The sequence below is a fragment of the Aptenodytes forsteri genome, unplaced genomic scaffold (genome assembly GCF_000699145.1).
Source record: "Aptenodytes forsteri isolate BGI_AS27 unplaced genomic scaffold, ASM69914v1 Scaffold88, whole genome shotgun sequence".
NCBI classification, from domain to species: domain Eukaryota; kingdom Metazoa; phylum Chordata; class Aves; order Sphenisciformes; family Spheniscidae; genus Aptenodytes; species Aptenodytes forsteri.
The window spans coordinates 2,620,522-2,638,867 of record NW_008795948.1 but is presented as its reverse complement, the minus strand read 5'-3'; the positions used below and the strand labels follow the sequence as shown (position 1 = coordinate 2,638,867).

Sequence of the window (18,346 nt, the reverse complement as noted above, 5' to 3'; positions counted from 1 at the left end):
GAGCAGTGCTCAGCAACAACTAAAACATCGGTGTGCTATCAACATTATTCTCATCCTAAACCCAAAACACAGCACTGTACCAGCTACTAGAAAGGAAATTAACTCTATCCCTGCCGAAACCAGGACAGTTCCATTCATTGTAACTTTGCTTATGTCTTGTAAAGTTGGGTTCTGTTTGGCTTGTGCTGCTAGACATGTTTTTGAGTATCAGTCTTGGTGAATAATCATTTTGTGGCTGAACCATAACTTCACGCACAGTAGCATCTTGGAAGAGAAATTAGGTTTTGAACTGCCTCTATCCTCATAAGTTACCAAGTCTACTTTATTCAATAGCTGATAGTGGATTTTAAGACCCTACTGATTGGTTTTGTTAAAAACTGAGTAAATCTTTTATTTTGTAACAAGCTTAGCTGAAAATGTCTTTGTTTCAGTTAATATTGAAAAAGGAGGTGATGCAGAACTTCAAAGTCCTTTTTTTTCCTTTTTATCTCTAAGAATGACAACAGTAAAAGGAACTGTACTATCCCTTTTATATTTTACTTACTAGATTATTGCATCTAGGCTGAATTATTTTAGAGGGGAAGGCTGTAGTCCATGCTCCCTGAAAACATTACTTTTTAAACGGGAGTGTATTCATAATCAGAATTGTTTGCCACATGGATACTAACACTGCTGTGTTTGATCTTGGGACACTCCAAATATTCACCATTTAATGATGACTTAAAATACGTTTTGTTTTGTTTTTAAATCTCCAAATAAGTTTTTCTGGTACGTATTCTGTGAATAACCAGTTATCTATCAAAACATTTATTTCTAGACACCATTTACCTTTGGCTTGGGCCAAAGGGCACCATATACAACTGGCGAGCATTGTCTTCTTTGTAGAAGTGAACGAAAAGATACTTCGCTTTCAGAGAGCGGAATAAAAAATTCTAGCAAAACAGCACTTTCCACATCTCCGAAAGCAAACAATATGCTGCATCTTCCACTGTGGGTGTGTCCAGACTGTCGACGAACAGTCGAAAAGGAGGAAAGGCATGCTACAATAGAGCAATCTCTTGTGGTAAGTTGAAGTACTTCAATTCAGTAGACTAAGAAGATATGCTGTTATGGGCTGAATGCTACTTTGTGCTTTGGAACCACTTAACTAAATGCTTAGAAAGTATTTTAGGAGATTTTGAGTTGGTTTGCCTAGGAGCTAAACTGGACAGGCAAGTTGTTCCAAAAATGAGGAGTTCTGATCCTGAGTTTTGGATTTTTGAATAGAGCAAGGCTTGGATTTGTTCCTTGGTGTGTCGTCGTCCCCCTCTCCCCCCTTTCAATTTATTGGATCTCATGCTTTGGCCTTTTCCCCTTTACTTAAATTCTGTTTCTTTTCTTACTGATGCAACTTCAATCATTACACTTCTGTTCTCTGTCTGCTCATGTGTACTTTCCCCTTTTGTGAAGTAAACTATCTGAATTTTCCTTTTTCTTTTAGTAGTGTTCTTGAGTCACTGCAGTTGCACTGCCACCTTCCTGCATGTGTCTGAGTTTTGTTGTCTCTTCTGTATTTTTTTTAAATAAAGAAGCACAACTTTGCATAGTATACGTACAACAAAGAAAAATTGTTGTAGCACTGCAAACACTGATTTAATACATGGTGCTAATATTTCAAGTTGTGATTATTTTCTAAATCAGTGTTAAAAAATATTTTCAAATGAGAATTCAACCTCACTTAAGAGCTGTGCTCAGTGTAGCAGAAAGATATAAAAAGTTCATTGACAGGTCCAGCAAAATCCCATTAGAAGTAAACTATGATGCTGTACTGCAGAACTAAATCTTCACAACTGATCTGGGAAGCCACACGCTTCCGATAATTGGAAGCGTTATAGATTCCAGCTGACATCTCCTTGTAGAGAGCTAACAGACTGTGCACGTGCCCATAGACACGTAAGATTTTTATTTCAGTAAACAAATTGGTGTGAAGAAAGATTGTCTTTGTATAGCATATGTTGTTAAACTCATGTTAAAAGCACAGTTAACAGTTTTTTTTTTGTAAGGGAAATTTAAGAGTATATCACTTGTATACAACTAGTGTTTACTGTTGTTCTTGCTATTAACAAGGGTTAGTAAAATTAATCAGAAGAGATTATATCTAAGGGAATTATACTGGTAGTCTGATGGTAAACACATCCTAGAGAGTTCAAAGCACAGCAAGACTGAAGCACATTATTGTTCAGTTGAGTCAAAATTTTTGACACATTTAAGCTCTGTTTAATGAACTAGTAAAGAAAATAAGTGTCCTACAAGTGCAAGGAAGGCAGGATTTGCTTCCTAAACGTTTTTTTAAGTTATAAATACTCCAGGTAAAATAAAAATTGACAGTATTTTTTTTAATTTGGCAACTGTTTTCTTAGTTAAAGAGGAATTTTTAAAAGCAAACAGCAAAAGGATTTTCCAAGTTGGAAAGCTTGACTTAAAGCAACTAAATGGATTAGATGGCTAGTCAAATTAGAGAAATCAGCTGGGAAAAAAAACTAAAATGAGCTAAAAAAAAAATCTGTTATCAGTCGCTGCAAGCCAGAGTATAGTGGTTTGCTATAAATGCTGCTGTGTTCAGGTCACTGTTGCTCTCATTACCTAGCTTGGTTTGCCTCAGCACCATCCCCAGTAGCTGGTCATGCTGTTGGCAGTAAATGCATGGAGGTTTGTTTTGACCTGTGTCTGCATCCTGCTCCAGGATCTGGGGTGAAGCACAAAAAAAACCCTTCAGTCATGCTCCTAATGTGGGAGAGGTCTCTGCCTGGTGCCACAGAAAGCTGCTGGCAACCTGGGGAGGGTGCAGGAGTGAAGCATGGTATGTACTGGGGCTGGAGCACAGAGAAGGGAGAGAAACTGGAGACCAAAATACCAGCAGCCTTGGGAGAGTGGTTTGTGTCATCTGCTAGTACTGAACAGCACTGTACACAAGAGGGAGCATCCATTCCCAATGGCAGCAGCTTTCTAACATCCATTACTATGAAGTAGTATGTCTGTCTGTTATAAACACGGAGATTTTATGATTTTTGCTAGAAGGGATTGTTGAACTACAAAAGTCAAACATACTGTCAAATAGAGATGGGGGAGATATTACTAGTTTATGATTTATTTATTAATCATGGATGATGCAAGCCTTTAGCTTAGTTCATTGTTTATGCTGGAGTACATAAAGGTGATAATTATAACCAACAAACTTTGGTTATTAGAAATGAAGCTCTCTTTATATCATTGGTTTTCTCAGTCCATATCTTGCATTTATTAGGCTTTTTGAAGGTAAATTCTTTGTGCCTGGTTGAGTGTCCTCCCAAAATACATTCAGCACTAAGAATTACCACATTATTGCCTACCTATTAACATTTCAGACTTCTACCTTACAACCTGAAGGCTACCTGCATTTTTCCTTTCAGAGCCAAGATTTCCTTTTGCACATGCCTCTTGGAAACAGTGGATCACAGCAGGAATCAGTAGGAGGAGGAAGAATAACTGTTGGTGCACAGACGGTGCCTGCTGCAGATCTTAGCAATTCCTCTCCTTCAGACATAGCATGTAACTGTGAGGCCTGTAATGAGCGCAGGTAAGAACTGAATTCAAACTCAACAGCATGGTATCTGTAGTCAGACTGTCAGCAGTGTTGTAGCTATTTGTTGGTGTATGCTTAAACTCTTTAAACAGGCTATCTGACAATAACAGTAACTTATGGATGGCAGCTTTTATCCAATTTTATACTTTATTTTAGGCATGTACTTTATTTTAGGCATTTTCAGATGTACATTGTTTTTCCTGAAGAACATCTTTAGAATACTAGGAATCAATACACCCATGCGATACACAAATAGAGAGTAATTATTTTTGTCATTATTTGCAGAGAAAATTCAGCAGAGCCTGAACGTGAACCTCAGCAGCTTCAAAATTACTGGTCAGAAGTAAGATACATGGTTCGGTGTATATATCGCCAAGCTGGGACCCCTTTGGCAGATGACCAAGACCAATCTTTGGTACCAGATAAAGATGGAATGAAAGAGCTGGTGGATAGGTATAGCACTTTGAAAAATACCTATTGATTGCCAGGAGGATTTTCAAAACTAGTTTTTAAGTAGTTGGGAATATTGCTTTTTAATAGAACATTATTTACCATCTGTAAGTCTCGTTGCTTGGAATGATTGCCTCTCCACTAGAATGAAAAGTCAGAACAGTCAATTCTATTTCATGCAGGATTTTTAAATGCTAGATTGAATGCATGGGAAGCTATTAAATTCATATGCTGTTTGCAATAGGAATATTAATGTATAATTATGGAAGGGTCCCAAAATCTTATTCTTCAAAAGACCTTGAGATTATTATTATTATTAATAAGGCACTGTTTAGTTTGAATTGCCCCGCATGAAAGTCTTACCTTGTCGAACTAACCTGAGTTATAATAGTGCTTGTATCTTACTGTAGTTGTAACAGCTAGAAGAGACTTATTTAAAAAAAAAAAAAAAAAGTAATACTGGCCATTGATCACTAGATGAGGCGGATTCCGAGAACTTCCTTCTCATTTCAGAAGTTGAAATTGTAGCTTTACTAGGTGTGAAGTTGAAGATGTGCTTAATGAGATCCTCAGTTGTGGGTTTTTTCCTTTTGACAATGGTGTGGCTGTCCTTGAAGTGCTTCAGGAGGTTCATCTCAGTTTCTGTCTAACTGAGCATGTGGTCAAGGAATAGTTGCTCTCCTTGATTCTGTACGTACTTAATATACTAAGGTCTGACTAGTCTGAGAAAATGTAGTTCTTATGTGGAGTTTCTAGTTGAAGCTAAATTCTGGTGAGGTAAAGAAACTTTTGAAAGATTATAATCATCTAGCATTGCTCTTTATATGACTATACTCCTGAATCAGCCTTAATAGATAATTAAATAAGCTTATTGCACTTCTGTTATATAAAAACTGAGTGTTTTGAACATGAGTTGTGTAAATGTAGAGTAATATAGTATGCCTCCCTATTAGTCACATTTTGTTTATTTAAGTGGTCAAAACATGCAGCGTAGATTTTTGAAATCAAAGATGCTTAAATGTTGCATAGTGTGTAGGTAATTAAAGCTGAATCACAGCTAAAATGGTTGTTTATTTTTATGCAGTTTCTCTTTAATGGAAAAATTTTGGAAATTGGAACACATACTATGTACCTTTCTTATGTACTTAGGAGCTTTGATTTCTCTAGAACTGTTTTTCACTTTTGAGAGAGATTATTAAAATACAAAGGCAGAAACAGGATCTCAAAGAAGGAAACCTGAAATGTCAATATGATTACTTTTCACTCGAGTTCCTTATGGTCTCCAAAGTATGAAATAAAATTAGGATACGGTGTTTGAGCAGACACCAGTATGTCCAGTCCATGGTGCTAATATCATGCAAAATTTTTTAACAAAGCTAGTCAATGTAGATATTGAAAGTATAAAAACCAAACAAACAAAACCTAACAAACAAAACAAAAAAAACGAATATGATTACTTTTCACTCGAGTTCCTTATGGTCTCCAAAGTATGAAATAAAATTAGGATACGGTGTTTGAGCAGACACCAGTATGTCCAGTCCATGGTGCTAATATCATGCAAAATTTTTTAACAAAGCTAGTCAATGTAGATATTGAAAGTATAAAAACCAAACAAACAAAACCTAACAAACAAAACAAAAAAACCACCAAACAAACATGTAGGTAGCATGCCAAAGATCATGCTGTGGCCAAGTAAATCTATGTTTAAAAAGCAGAAATTCCTAATTCCATGCTCAGCTCTGTTAGACATAGCTGGCAAGAAATGGACTGTCTGGTCTACTTACTTGAAAATAAGTAGTGGTGTCAAGTACTGTTCCTATTGTATGTTGGAACACTTTATGGCAATATGATAGTACTCTATTTTGTGAGCGATGAGGGAAGAGCAGGGACTAGATAGCAGCAGACTTTTATTCATCTAACTCTGAAGTACTTATCTAATCCCTTTCTTCTTCCCTACCTCCCTGTGCTGTAAAAAACCTGAGGCAAGTGCTTAAACTCTATGCACAGGACTTTAAATAGTACAATTTCACTCTAAAGTGCTTCAAAGCAGCCATCATGTTCAGTTTTCTTCTGTGTGAGGTGGTTCAAACCCATGTCTCAACTCCAGGAGAGTATCAGACCTAGTCAGCTGTATGCTGTCCTTAGCAGGAAGCCCTGACTCTCTTTGAAGCTGTGTCTTACAGTGTCAAGTCTTGCAGGTATTGAGTGGCTGAACAGAGAGGGAATAGAGGGCAGTATGGTTCAGGAGCTTCAGTGTTAGTGTGCTTCCCTGGAACAAATGAGTCCCAGATTCTGGGCCCTATTCTAGATTTTAAAAAATAATAATAAAAAACCACACCAATCACTTGTAATGATTGCAGCTCAGGCACTACCATAGTAGAGTGCCCTAAGTCATGTTCCTTGAAGGACATTCTTTATGGCCCTGTGAATCCCATACCTCTGCTATGCAGTGGCATGGCTTCAATAAAAGGTGCAAAAAGTGTCCTTGTACAGAAGATCTGCAACTTGGGGTAAGAAACTCTTGATGAAGGTGAGGAGTTTAATGAATGAGTGTCTTAAAAGTTTGGTAATTGTATTAAATGACTTCTTTCAGTTCAGCTCAACAACTGAAGGGTCCCCCAAAGCAGTCACCGAGTCCAGTCTGGTTAGTATGTATTTAGGCATGTTCTGGCTGCCTAACAGGTCAAGCTCTTTCAATGGCTTGAAGTAAAGGCCTGTCCTTCAACAGGATATTAATCAGGCCTAGGTCTGGCTGTTCCAACTGGGACACTTACTAGGGCTGTATATAAGAACATGGAGAAGTTGTAAAGAAGCTTGTCTGAAGAGGCTAAGTGTCTGTCGGGTTGTATGCAAATTGAGTAAAGGTTTTTTAGCTCACAAGTTGAAGTGAAATACTGAGGTCCTAAATTAATTTGTTCCTCAGGTGTGCAAGCATCCTAGTCCTAAAGCTACACAGGAGCTCAATCCCACAGTGTAAAAGTAGGGAACTGGACTGTGTTCTCCCAGGTTTAAGGTAGTTCTGTAAACCCTAGACACTGTTTCTTTTTGGTGACTATGATGGTAACTGGTAAATATTTTTAGGAAAGTAAAAATTGTTGATTACATGTGGGTGTTTTTTTTTCCACAAATATTGTAAAAATACAGGCTTTGTGAAAGAGATCCATATCAGCTTTACCAACGGTTGGAACAGCAAGCTAGAGAATATGTGCTTGAAATGAAGGTTCGTCTGCTCAGACACTTGTCACTGGGATCTAAAGTTGCATCAACATTAGCAATACAAGGGCCACCACAGGCACATCAGTTCATCTCACTCCTACTTGAAGAATACAGTGCACTCTGTCAGGCAGCATGTACAATCAGCGCCTTTCTAGTTACTCTGGTAAGACTGAAAAAATAACCTGTATGCTTCTACTTGCTAGGGGTAATGCTAGCAGAGGTGTTCTGGGCCCTTTCAGGTGTCTTCTGTGACTTGTAAAATGCAAGGTTTTTTGTGTCTGCATGCTTGGAGACAAGGATATTCTGAAAATGCAAATTCTTCAGAAATGTAGATTAGGCATTTCTTACAGTGAATTGATGAAATTACCTTTTGTTTGTAAAGAAAAAGGTGGGATGCTCTTTGTGGCACTTACTCTGAAACTAATCTTTAAGCAGATATACAGAATTTTAGATAACGCCTTTGCAAATGTGAGAAACACCTCTCAATCTTTAATGGTCTCTTGACAACCGTGTTTAAAGGACACAAACTTTTATGTGTAGCACTAACTTAGATTGTTTCAATGTTCAATTTTTCTTTTAATTTATAAGCAAGAATGGCTACTTGAAAAGGTGATCTCTTGTCTTGGAATTAATCTGCTATGTTCTTTCTTAAATGCTTTTTTTGTCAACTGATTATGATGTTAGACTTGGGATTATATTGTCAGGTAGAAAATAAGCAATAGCCTTAAAAATATCTTCTTGAGTAACTGTCCATCATGAGTGAGTAATACAGTAAACAAATTCTGTAATTCTATTTGTTTAAGGGCTGAGAAGGTTATTAATTCTGTTTTGTTAATAATCCTTTCCTGTACATCCCTTTTCTTATGTAAACTTTGCGCAAGCAAAAAAAACCAAAGTGGGTAAACTGGTAAATTTGGATTTTATTGCCAATTAGCTGAAAGTGACTGGGTATCTAAAGAGAGGAAAAGAATAGGCAGTAGCAAGACTATGATGGCCACAGGTGAGAAGGATATAAAATGGAGGAGAAGCAGAGTGTCATTACTGAGGTAGGGCTGTTAGTAAAATTGAATTGGCAAAGCAGGAAGGTGTTTCTATTAAGAAACTTGAACATATCTGATGCTTTTTTCTGTTGTCAGTGCTCTGTATTTCCTGTTGTCTGTATTGTCTTCCCCAGCTTTATCACTTAGATACAGTTGTGAGGTCACTGCCATCTCCAGTTTATTGGCTGCTTTTAATAGTCATCAAGTCTCTAACAAGATGCTTGGGAGGAGATTGCTCTTCAGGTTGAGTTACATTGGAAGTTAGAAACTTGTTCAGCTGAAAAGCGGATGGATTACAGTACAAATGTTAGCTTTCTCAAAGTAGATCCACCAATAATGAACCCGTTAGTGCCAGAATTACACGCTGGTCAGAAAAATCCCCCCCCCCCCCCCCGGTGATTGTTGTGAACTAGTAAACATGAAAACTTAGCAGGCATGAGAGAGAGAGAGAATGGCCCTGAAGAGACAGAAGATGCTTGAACTCCCTAATCTACCCCTTTTCTGACAAAATTCAAAGTAAAATAAAATTCCTATTCTCTTAAAAAACAAAGCATAAGAAAACACAAAATACCCCAGACTTTTCTTGTCCTTTTCCTTCTGCAGCCCAGTAAGTACTGAAAACTTCTTTCTACTAAACTGTGACATTCAGAAACTGAAATGTGGGAATGTAGGATACTGTCTTTTGTCATACATTTCTTAGACTTAATAAATAACCTTCTTATTAAATGGAGTAGTATGTCACAGCTTTCAGTACAGGTAGTAGGGTCACTAGCCTTTTCAGTGTGCATGGTTGTTCTCTCTCAAGATACCAGTGCACTGTGGAAGAAGGAATCTTTTCAGCTGAAGTACACAAAAGGCAGTCAAGATCTCTAAACTTAGTGCAGCCTTCCTTTTAAAGGTAAAACCTTTGCACGTAGCATGCTGTGCAAAGGCATATAATGCATTGAACCTCCAACTGTGAGGAACTAATTTCTCAATGAAATTATGGACAGTTGTCCTTCCTTTCAAAGGAATCCAGCTAACTAGCGAAGTTCAACAGCAGAAACTAAAGCCTTGTGCCCCACCAGGGAATGACAGATTATGCTGAGAGCAAGCTGGAGAGACTGTGGTCAGTACAGAAGAGTCCTTGAGTACACAGTATAGCAGACTAGAAGGGAAAACTTAACTGGTATTTCTTTGAGAAATATTGTACTCTGCGCAATCTGATATACAAGGTTTTGTAGATAAGTGTTGACTGTTTTGTTCACAGCATAATATGGAAATTGCTTAGGAAATCAACCTTTCTTAGTGTTGACTCTTCAGAAATTATTAGCAATTTAAAGAAATTTTAAATATTTTAAAGACATAATATTCAAAGTGAAAGGGTACATGTGTCTTATGCAACTCGGAAAAAAAACTACCCATCCTTCTTAAATAATAATAAAACCCCAAACTCAATGCTTTTTTTGAATACTGATAGTCTCGTGTTTAGGTCTGATATAAATGTGTGTTTGTTTTTTAACCCACTATGCTTAACAAAACTTTGAAATTCCAGAGTATTCTGGTATTTCTGGGTACTCAAGGTTATAGCGCATAGGGCTCACTTGCTGATCTGATAGCCAGAACACTTGCATTTAATTTTGCTGTCTGTGGGAGTCCTGGTCTAGAAAACCTGCGTACTGCTGGCTCTATGTGGGGAAAACTTACTGACTTGAAAAAATATTACACCTGTCTTTGATTCTTATGTTTTGATAATAATAGATTTAAGTTTTAGACTTTGAAATTATATGCAATTATGTGTTAAATAACCTCAAATAGAAAAACATTCTGCTTACTAGAGAAGCTGTTAGTCTCTTGTCTATTTAGAAAACTTCATTTTTGAAGCTGTACTTAGAACCGTTTACGTGATTTCTGTCAGTTTTGAATAAAGATTATAGCTTGCTATCATATGTGTCTGTGACTAGGTAAGTTCAAAGAACTGAAAAATAATCGGAGATAGACAATTGTTTGACAAGAAAACCTGAGGATAACTGGTTCAGATCATAAGATATCTTTCAGTGCAGAAATGAATGGAAGCTTTCAACAATATAGTCTTATTTTTCTTTTTTTTTCCAAATCCAAAATAATTTAGAAAAACAAGGAATGAAGCTATGGTTATTCAAGTCATTAAAGAATTACTTAAATTCTGAGTTTCTGGGTATTAAAACTGGGTAAGATCTGAGCTGGATAATCCAGCCTGTAGGTTGGAAACTATATTTAAAAAAAAATTCTTGCCTTGGACAGAGATTTCCCCCTGCCTCTTAACTCTGGCTTATTTCTGGTTGTTTTTTCTTTGTAGGAAAATGAACATTTGAAGAAATTTCAGGTGACGTGGGAATTGCACAATAAGCATCTGTTTGAAAATCTGGTATTTTCTGAGCCACTCCTGCAGAATAGCTTGCCAACATTGGTGTCACAGCTAAGGTAGAGTTTAACTTTTTTTGTGTAATTTAAAGGAGAAATCAAAACCCATGTTTGTAACCACAGTGTCTAAAAAAAAAAAGTTCTCTGCTGCTTCTACAGTTTAATAGGTAAAAATCCTTGTTGATCTGTCTTGAAAACAGTATTGTTGATTGAGCAGGCTGCTGTCACAACTTGTTTGTCAGGAGAATTACTGTCCTAATCTGCTTACTTGTAGGTTACCTAGTAAAATGACAGCATCCTATGAAAATGCTGATGGTATGACTGAATAGTACTGGTTTTACTTGTCATCAAGCATTGCTATTGTCTTTACAGCTCTACAAACGAATTAAAGCCTCAATGCCTTCATGCTTCCCACAGTACACAAATAACTTAATTTGGAGTTTTAAGCAATCTTTTCATTGGAGAAAGCAAAAGAAACAAAATCCCTTGCTATGTGCTTGTAGGTCTGATGGCATGTTGCATTTCCTGGGGCTTTAGAATGTATATTTTGTTAGCAAGGTTGCTCTGCTTGTAACTTGTGTACTTGCAAAGTGTTTGGTTTCTTTAGGGAAGAGGTATTAGTTCATAGAAACTTTATTCTTTATCCCAAGTCTGAACACTTTCAAAGTACAGTCATGGATGGTTTGTGTTGACCTCTCAATCTTGTTTCTGATGAAGACTTTTATGTTTTGAATACGTGTGTTTTAAAGGTATGGTCTCGGGTATTTTTCCATGCTACAAGAGCAGTTTGATTAAGTCTGTCACAAGAGACGTTGCTCACAGTGAATAAAGAAATTTCTGAGTTCTCCTTTTGCTAGTAGATACTGGAAAGGAAAGCAAGAAAGCTTAATTGTCAATGGGCTCAGCAAGAAATCTAAGATCCCTCTGAATAACTTGTCTAATTGGTTTACATGCAACTGGGTTGGTACCGAAAGACTTTTTTTTTTCTTTCTTTTCTTTTTTTTTGTTCCCCCCCTCCAGGCAGGTAATCCTGTTGCTATGTTCAATAGCATGTTGTTCAATCGCATACAGTGATCTGTGTTTGACTTCCCGGTACCACTGTCACTGACACTGTATCCCTCAGTCATCTCCACGCTTCTTGACAAGGCTTCTCTGCATCTCTTACTCCAGCAATCCGGGCTATATCAAGACTGTTTCTGTTGCCTTCATCTGCAGAGATGAGAATGGTCTTAGTGAAGCTTATGGTCATTTCTTGACAAAAGCATTGGATTGTTTTCATTTATCTGTTGTTCTCAAGTGCTACTGCAATTAAAGTCTGAGCAACAGAAGGTGTTTCTCTGCAGAACTTCACTGTAGTGGCAGCTACCTTCAAGGCTTAAATATGATGAAGTCAGAATGTCTTCCTGCAGGAATTTCTTTTCCGGTACATCTGTGTTCCCTAGATAGCTTTAAAGGTGTTTCACATAAACTGTGGTTTTGCCTAGATTGATTCACATGAGCCTTTTTGAAAGGAGAGGTTCAACACAAGCTTTCTGTTCCATGGTTTCTAGTTTATATAGTGTATGTCTTATTTTTCTTTGGTAAACATAGATTACTTACGTTTTCATGGACTCCTAGGATTTTACTGCTGAGTTCTCCGGGTCTTGAAGTAAGAGAATTAGGTAGCGTTTCCTAAGATATTTTCTGGAGGATAATCTGCCTTCTATTGGGAATTGGTGGAGGAATGTTCCATCAGAGAGGCCTCACATGGAGAAGTAGGGATCAGCCTATTCCCTGATCATTTGGGCAGCAGAGAATCGTTTGCGTGCAGTAGAGAAGGTGTTGCCAGAGTTTCTTTACAAAAGAGCATTGGCCTCACTGTTTTCTCTTCTGGAAGAAGAAATGTGAAATGGCGTTTTGGCATCTCAGCTTCACTTAGATTTTGGGTGCTAACCTTTTCTCTCACCCCTTATTTAAATCACTAAATCGTTTGTGTATCTCTGGCTTTGTCAAAATACATAGTTGGTGTGCTGTGGTTAGTTCCAAGGATGCTTATCGGATGTCAGACTAGAAAAGATGTTCACTTAGGGAGGTTTAAACATAGCAGTCTTGTGGGGGTGGAGGTTACCAGCTGATAGATCAGCTGTGTCAGTATTTCACAGGACTGGTCATCTACTCAGGTTAAACTACCAGGGTCTTAATGTGTTGTATCTTGTTCTGCTACCTAGTCAACACCTCTGGTTTGTTTAGGAGGCACACTCAGTTGTACAATCTGCAGACCAGCTGTAAGAGCTGTCCATATGCTTATCAAGAGTTAATTAGTCAGCAGGGCTTCTAGATCTGACACAGCATTTCATAAGGCTGTATTTTCATAATCAGTATTTAAGGAAATCCCGTCCTTTTGTAGGTGACTGACTAGTGCTTCCTGATGAAGGTGTCTGTATGAAAGGTTTCTTAGATGTTAAATATCTTTCTTGGGTTAAGATGCTTTTGATTACATGCAACCACTGACACGCCACCTACATTCAATGGGACTGCTGTATTGGGGTTTGGTAATGAAGTAACTAACGGATACCTAGGGCTTTTCTGTCCTTGGGCTTTTCTGTCCTCTTTGCTTTCCTTGTATGGGATGGGACAGTGTTCAGGGTATATGCACAGCTTCAGTTAAATGCTGTTGACCGAAAAATTCTGGGTTCCTGATCAAGGTACGCAAGCATACAGTAGGATCTATGTTAACAGGTATGCCTTGGAAGATTCAGTTACTGTAAAGTAAGCAATTCTTGTTAAGTTTTATGTATGTGTGATGCTTTTTTTATTACCTTTTTTTTACTGCAGTCCAGGAATATATTCCACCTCTCTTTACAGGGCTGAAATATTACCTAGACTGTTGCTTTATACTTGCCTCGGGAGTGAAAGTGTATTTACTAGTAGCATGTTAACCTTTACTCAAGAGTCACGATAAAATTTGAAAATGTAAATGCCATTGCATTTACATTGCTTATCTAAATTTTAAAAAAAGAAGTTCCTTTGCTTCTAACTTGAGAGCGTATTTAAAAAAGATTTTGTGCACAACTAGTGTGTGAAAGAATAGTACTACTCAGCAGCAGTTATGAGAACAAATTATTGACTTCCGTACAGTAGGGATCAGAATTTCACATAATTGCATAATACCAGAAACACGGGCTTCAAGAAAAGTAGTAAATCGTGATCTAGTAAGAGGAATTGACAGTGTTTGCACTGATAGTGAGAAAGTGTTGTATCCTAAAGTCACTGTATCCCTTTAAACTGCTTCTTGTACTCTACCAAGCATGGACTTCCCAAGTTTTTAATGTGCAGAATTGCTTATGCGCCCTTCTAAAGTGGTTGTGTTGCAGGTTCTGAGCAAAAACAACAAAATAAAACAAACTTGAATTTATTGGCAAAGTCCATGCTAACAGCTGTAACTTAATGCTTGCTGAGTTGTCTGTTTGCTCAGCTCTTCATTATATTTAATTGCCATGTTAAAATTAAGGGCTTGGTTCTTTGCCAGATGATAGGCAGGACTGTGTACTTCTTAGATTGGGTTAGCATCCTGTTGCAATGGAAATCTATAAGAAACCTCCTTGAAATGCTGAACTGGGCTTAAATGTCAAGTTTTGAGATACTTGAAGTTTGTTTTTTGGTACTGGCTTTGACTCACCACACAACCTCTGTGCCTAATTAACTACCAACCAGTTTTCTCTTAATTACTGAGTAGGAGAAATGTTGAAAAGCTTCTGTTTATTTGTGTCAATTTACAGGTCATTACAATTCAATGTGCTTTAAACACACATTATTGAAAAAATTTTGTCTTTATTTCTGAAGTCAAGATTTTGGGAGTTTGCTTATTTACTTAAGAATCATTGGGATGATGCACTCTAATAGATTTTTTTTTTCTTTTTTTTAAAAGGAATTTGCTGTACAAAAATGTAGTAGTAGAAAGGAAGGTAAATCTGTCTCCTATTTCTGGGGCTCCTTACAGAGACAGTCATCAGTGAATGGCATAACCACATTTTGAACTTGATGCCACTTGAGGGATAGTAGATAACTGCATGCAACCAAATTATCTCACTTGCCTCATTCTACAGCACTTTTCCCAGCTGGAACTCCAACTCGTCTAGTAATCTTTTTAGCATTCATCACGAGAGTTCTGATGAACAAGCTTCTGGCTTTATTTTTACTATATAGCCCTTCAGTAAATAGTCAACATGTATATTTAGCCCATAGAATTTGGAAGGATAAATATATCAAGCAACAAAATTTGAATAAATACAGCTCAGTAGGTTTGACATCTGGTTGCTCATGGGAAAGAGGTTCTAGAAATGTTGCACTTCCCACATTCTTGCTATTGTTGGTTACAGAACATTGGAACAAGCAATTGTTGGATATTTTTTGAAAAATGACTAAAAATACTCAGTTTTGGGGTACAAGCAGCTACGTGGGCCTAGGTGTATCAATAACTGCACTTTAGCAACACTTTTTTGGCTGGCAGAACTTAAAAGCGTGGTTTTTCAGTGAAATGTCTCTTCTATAACAAGTGCTATTTGAACTTTTAGGCTTGGAACAACACACGATTCCTGTAGTGAAGATATGTATAGTACCTTGCTACAAAGGTATCATCAGCTGGAACAGGAAATGGGTCAAGTTGCTGAAGCATGGCTTGAATGCCAGAAAAGAATAGATGATTATGTTGATGAACAGGTAAGAATCATGTAAACAGTCTCAAGACTGATTATGTAGGGAGCAGCCCATGCAAGGCTGTACCTCCAGTGAAAAGTTTTTTTTGTATTTTTATGAAGAGCTTTGAAGCAACAAAATGTAGCTTTTTTCATTGATGTCAGTCTTTCAGAATAGAAAAGAACACTAACATACCAATATGTAATGGTAATTGTACAGAAGTATCTTCAGATTGTTGAAGCAGATTGTTGTGACATTGTTTAGAGATGGTCTTTGAACATGTTTGAATGACTTTAGCCTGTAAATTTCCCATAGCACAGTAATCTGAAGCTTTCTTTGTAGATGTCACGAAGAAAAGGAAAAACAAACAAAAAAACCCCCAAAACCCCACCCCACAAAACCCCCTAAGATTCCAAAATAATTGCATTAAATAAAATTCAGAGAAGAGATTGCCAACATGCAATAGTTTTTAAAAGCATAGTGTGATGATGACCTTTGTTAAACTGTCAAAATCAGAACTCCAGAGTCTCACTACATAAATATTTGAGACCTCTGAAGTTATCCTTTTTTAATTAACTTGATGTTCTGACAGCTGATTCTTCTGAGTTTGTGCTACATTTCAGAAAATAATCATGTTGTTGTGCTGAGTGCTACATTGTCAAGAGCTTAATTTTTGGAAAAGTAGCTGGTTATTTTGCAAGTGGTTGTTTATTCTCTCCCAAAATTGTTCATGTGATTTTTGTCTCATGTTCAAAGAACTTGACTTTTTAAAAACACCTCAGGATAAGGCTTTGAATACTGTTTAGTTCAATTTTAAATATACTAGAAGAAAGAACATGTCTTGAAATAATTGAAGATAGAGAATTTTATAGAACTTTTCTTATATTTTGAAGTTTTATGAACATTAGGAATATGGAGATCCAATTTGAGATTTAGTAATGATATGTTACTCCTATAGATGACAAACATATTTTGAAGTCTTATAGTACACTGTAAATGTCCTTCAGAAGCTGTTCCCTGTGATGAAGATTTAAGTGAACTTTTACCATTAATTCCAGTACCTTCAAGATGGAGACAGGACATAAATAATTTTAGTTTTAGAGATTGTTCTATGTTTGGGGTCTGCATCTGTGAGCTATCAGTTACGAAGTTTTCTCTTGATCTGACTGCTTTTGTGCACCTAAATATTTGATGGCAGCTCAGTAAAATTTCATCATCTCACTAGAAGTCATTTTCCCCATGATGTCAGGGTGTCGTGGCTGTCTCATACTGCCTCTCCAGTAAAAAAGGGAGCCCAGTTCACTTCTCATCATTCACTTAGTTTTCCAAAAGGTGGAATTTCTGTAGAGTCACATTCATATCAGGCTTCTGACTGATTGATCTGCACCACTTCAAAATCAATTCTTAACTGATTTTTCTGTATTTCTCTGTATCAAGTGACCATGCAACTGCCACAAGTACTGTCTTACAGCATTTTTTTAATCTGCTCAGTGAAACTTGTATCCTAATGCGAACAGAAACCCTTCTCCCATTTGGGGAAACTTAATATGATGACTTCTTATTTCCTAATGACCAAAAAAACCTGCAAGGGGGGGTGTGTAGGGGAAACAAACCTAAAACTTAAACCATCAAATTTTAAAGGAGATATTGATATTTATATTGGTATTTATATGTAGAAAAAACATTTTCACAATCGCATCTTAAACCCCATGTTGATGATAACCTGTGGTTATACCCTCTTGATCAAAAATACATCATTCAGTATGACCATCTTACCTGAATTTGCAGTGATATTTTTGTCAACGAGGTGGAAATCAGAAAGCCCAGCTACTGTGGAAACTGTGGATCTTGACAGTGAATGCACGTTCATTATCTGCTGCCTCTTGGCTTAACAAAATTGTGAGGTTTTGTTGCTAGTGTATCAAAGGTTAGAACACACAGGCCACCACAGAGGAGAACTTAAGAATGGTCCTCATTTGTCTAATGGGGAACTATACCCAAAATTTTAGACAGGGCATTAGCAGAGATAATTAATGGACCCTCCACTACGATATGTTATGTTACCTGTTCTTGGGGAAAAAAGTGAATAGCTTTTGCAAGCAATACAAATACTATTTTTTTTTTTTAAAGACTGTGTAAGACAGCTGTGTCATGCACAGACATGTAACTTAATACATTGCTATACCATGTGTGCATGCTGTAATAAAATTTAGAATAAGGATTCGTTCATAACAGCACCTGTATTCATCACATGTTAAAATCTGAGGAAGATGTTTAGGGTGTCTGGAATATAGGAGAGTTTAGATGTATGCAGCCTGTACCTCCAGATCCTATTTTTTCTTACCAAATTTAGACTATATTTAATTCAGGAGGTCCTAAATATGTCTGGATCATTCCCATAAGTAATGGCTAGATAGTCATATGTACTTTGTGTGAAAGTGTTTCCTTTGGTTTTTTACTGCTGGCTCCCACAGAAGAAAGGAATACAGGAATGCCTTTGCCCAGCTCCACAAGAGCCCAGGGAGAGCTCCTTGCTTGTCTCTCCATATTCATGTGTGATTTTTTTTACAGTCCTCGTCAATTTAATAAAAAAAAATAGTATACAGGCTCTTTAGGAAGGACAGGCAGGGGAGACGAGGGGGGGTGTTGCCCTCTATGTCAATGACCAGCTGGAGTGCATGGAGCTCTGCCTGGGGATGGATGAGGAGCTGACCGAGAGCGTATGGGTCAGGATTAAAGGGAAGGCAGGGACAGGTGACATTACAGTGGGGGTCTGCTACAGGCCACCTGACCAGGAAGACCGAGCGGATGAGGCCCTCTGTAGACAGACAGGAACAGCCTCACACTCACAAGCCCTGGTCCTCATGGGGGACCTCAACCACCCTGACATCTGTTGGAGGGACCACACGGCAGGGCATAAGCAATCCGGGAGGTTCCTGGAATGCATCAATGATAACTTCCTTCTCCAAGTGGTAGAGGAGCC

General features: G+C 37.5%; 1 protein-coding gene across 1 annotated transcript in view; it reads left to right on the top strand.

Annotated features, from left to right (window-relative positions):
* Positions 1 to 18,346, top strand: part of FAM193A (family with sequence similarity 193 member A) — a 55,602-nt gene that overhangs the window by 2,479 nt on the left and 34,777 nt on the right. The window contains exons 2-7 of the mRNA XM_009285396.1: positions 818 to 1,063; positions 3,429 to 3,595; positions 3,887 to 4,054; positions 7,196 to 7,430; positions 10,625 to 10,749; positions 15,243 to 15,387. Coding sequence (XP_009283671.1) covers positions 974 to 1,063; positions 3,429 to 3,595; positions 3,887 to 4,054; positions 7,196 to 7,430; positions 10,625 to 10,749; positions 15,243 to 15,387 — 930 coding nt within the window. The 5' untranslated portion in view covers positions 818 to 973. The remainder of the gene's footprint in view (positions 1 to 817; positions 1,064 to 3,428; positions 3,596 to 3,886; positions 4,055 to 7,195; positions 7,431 to 10,624; positions 10,750 to 15,242; positions 15,388 to 18,346) is intronic.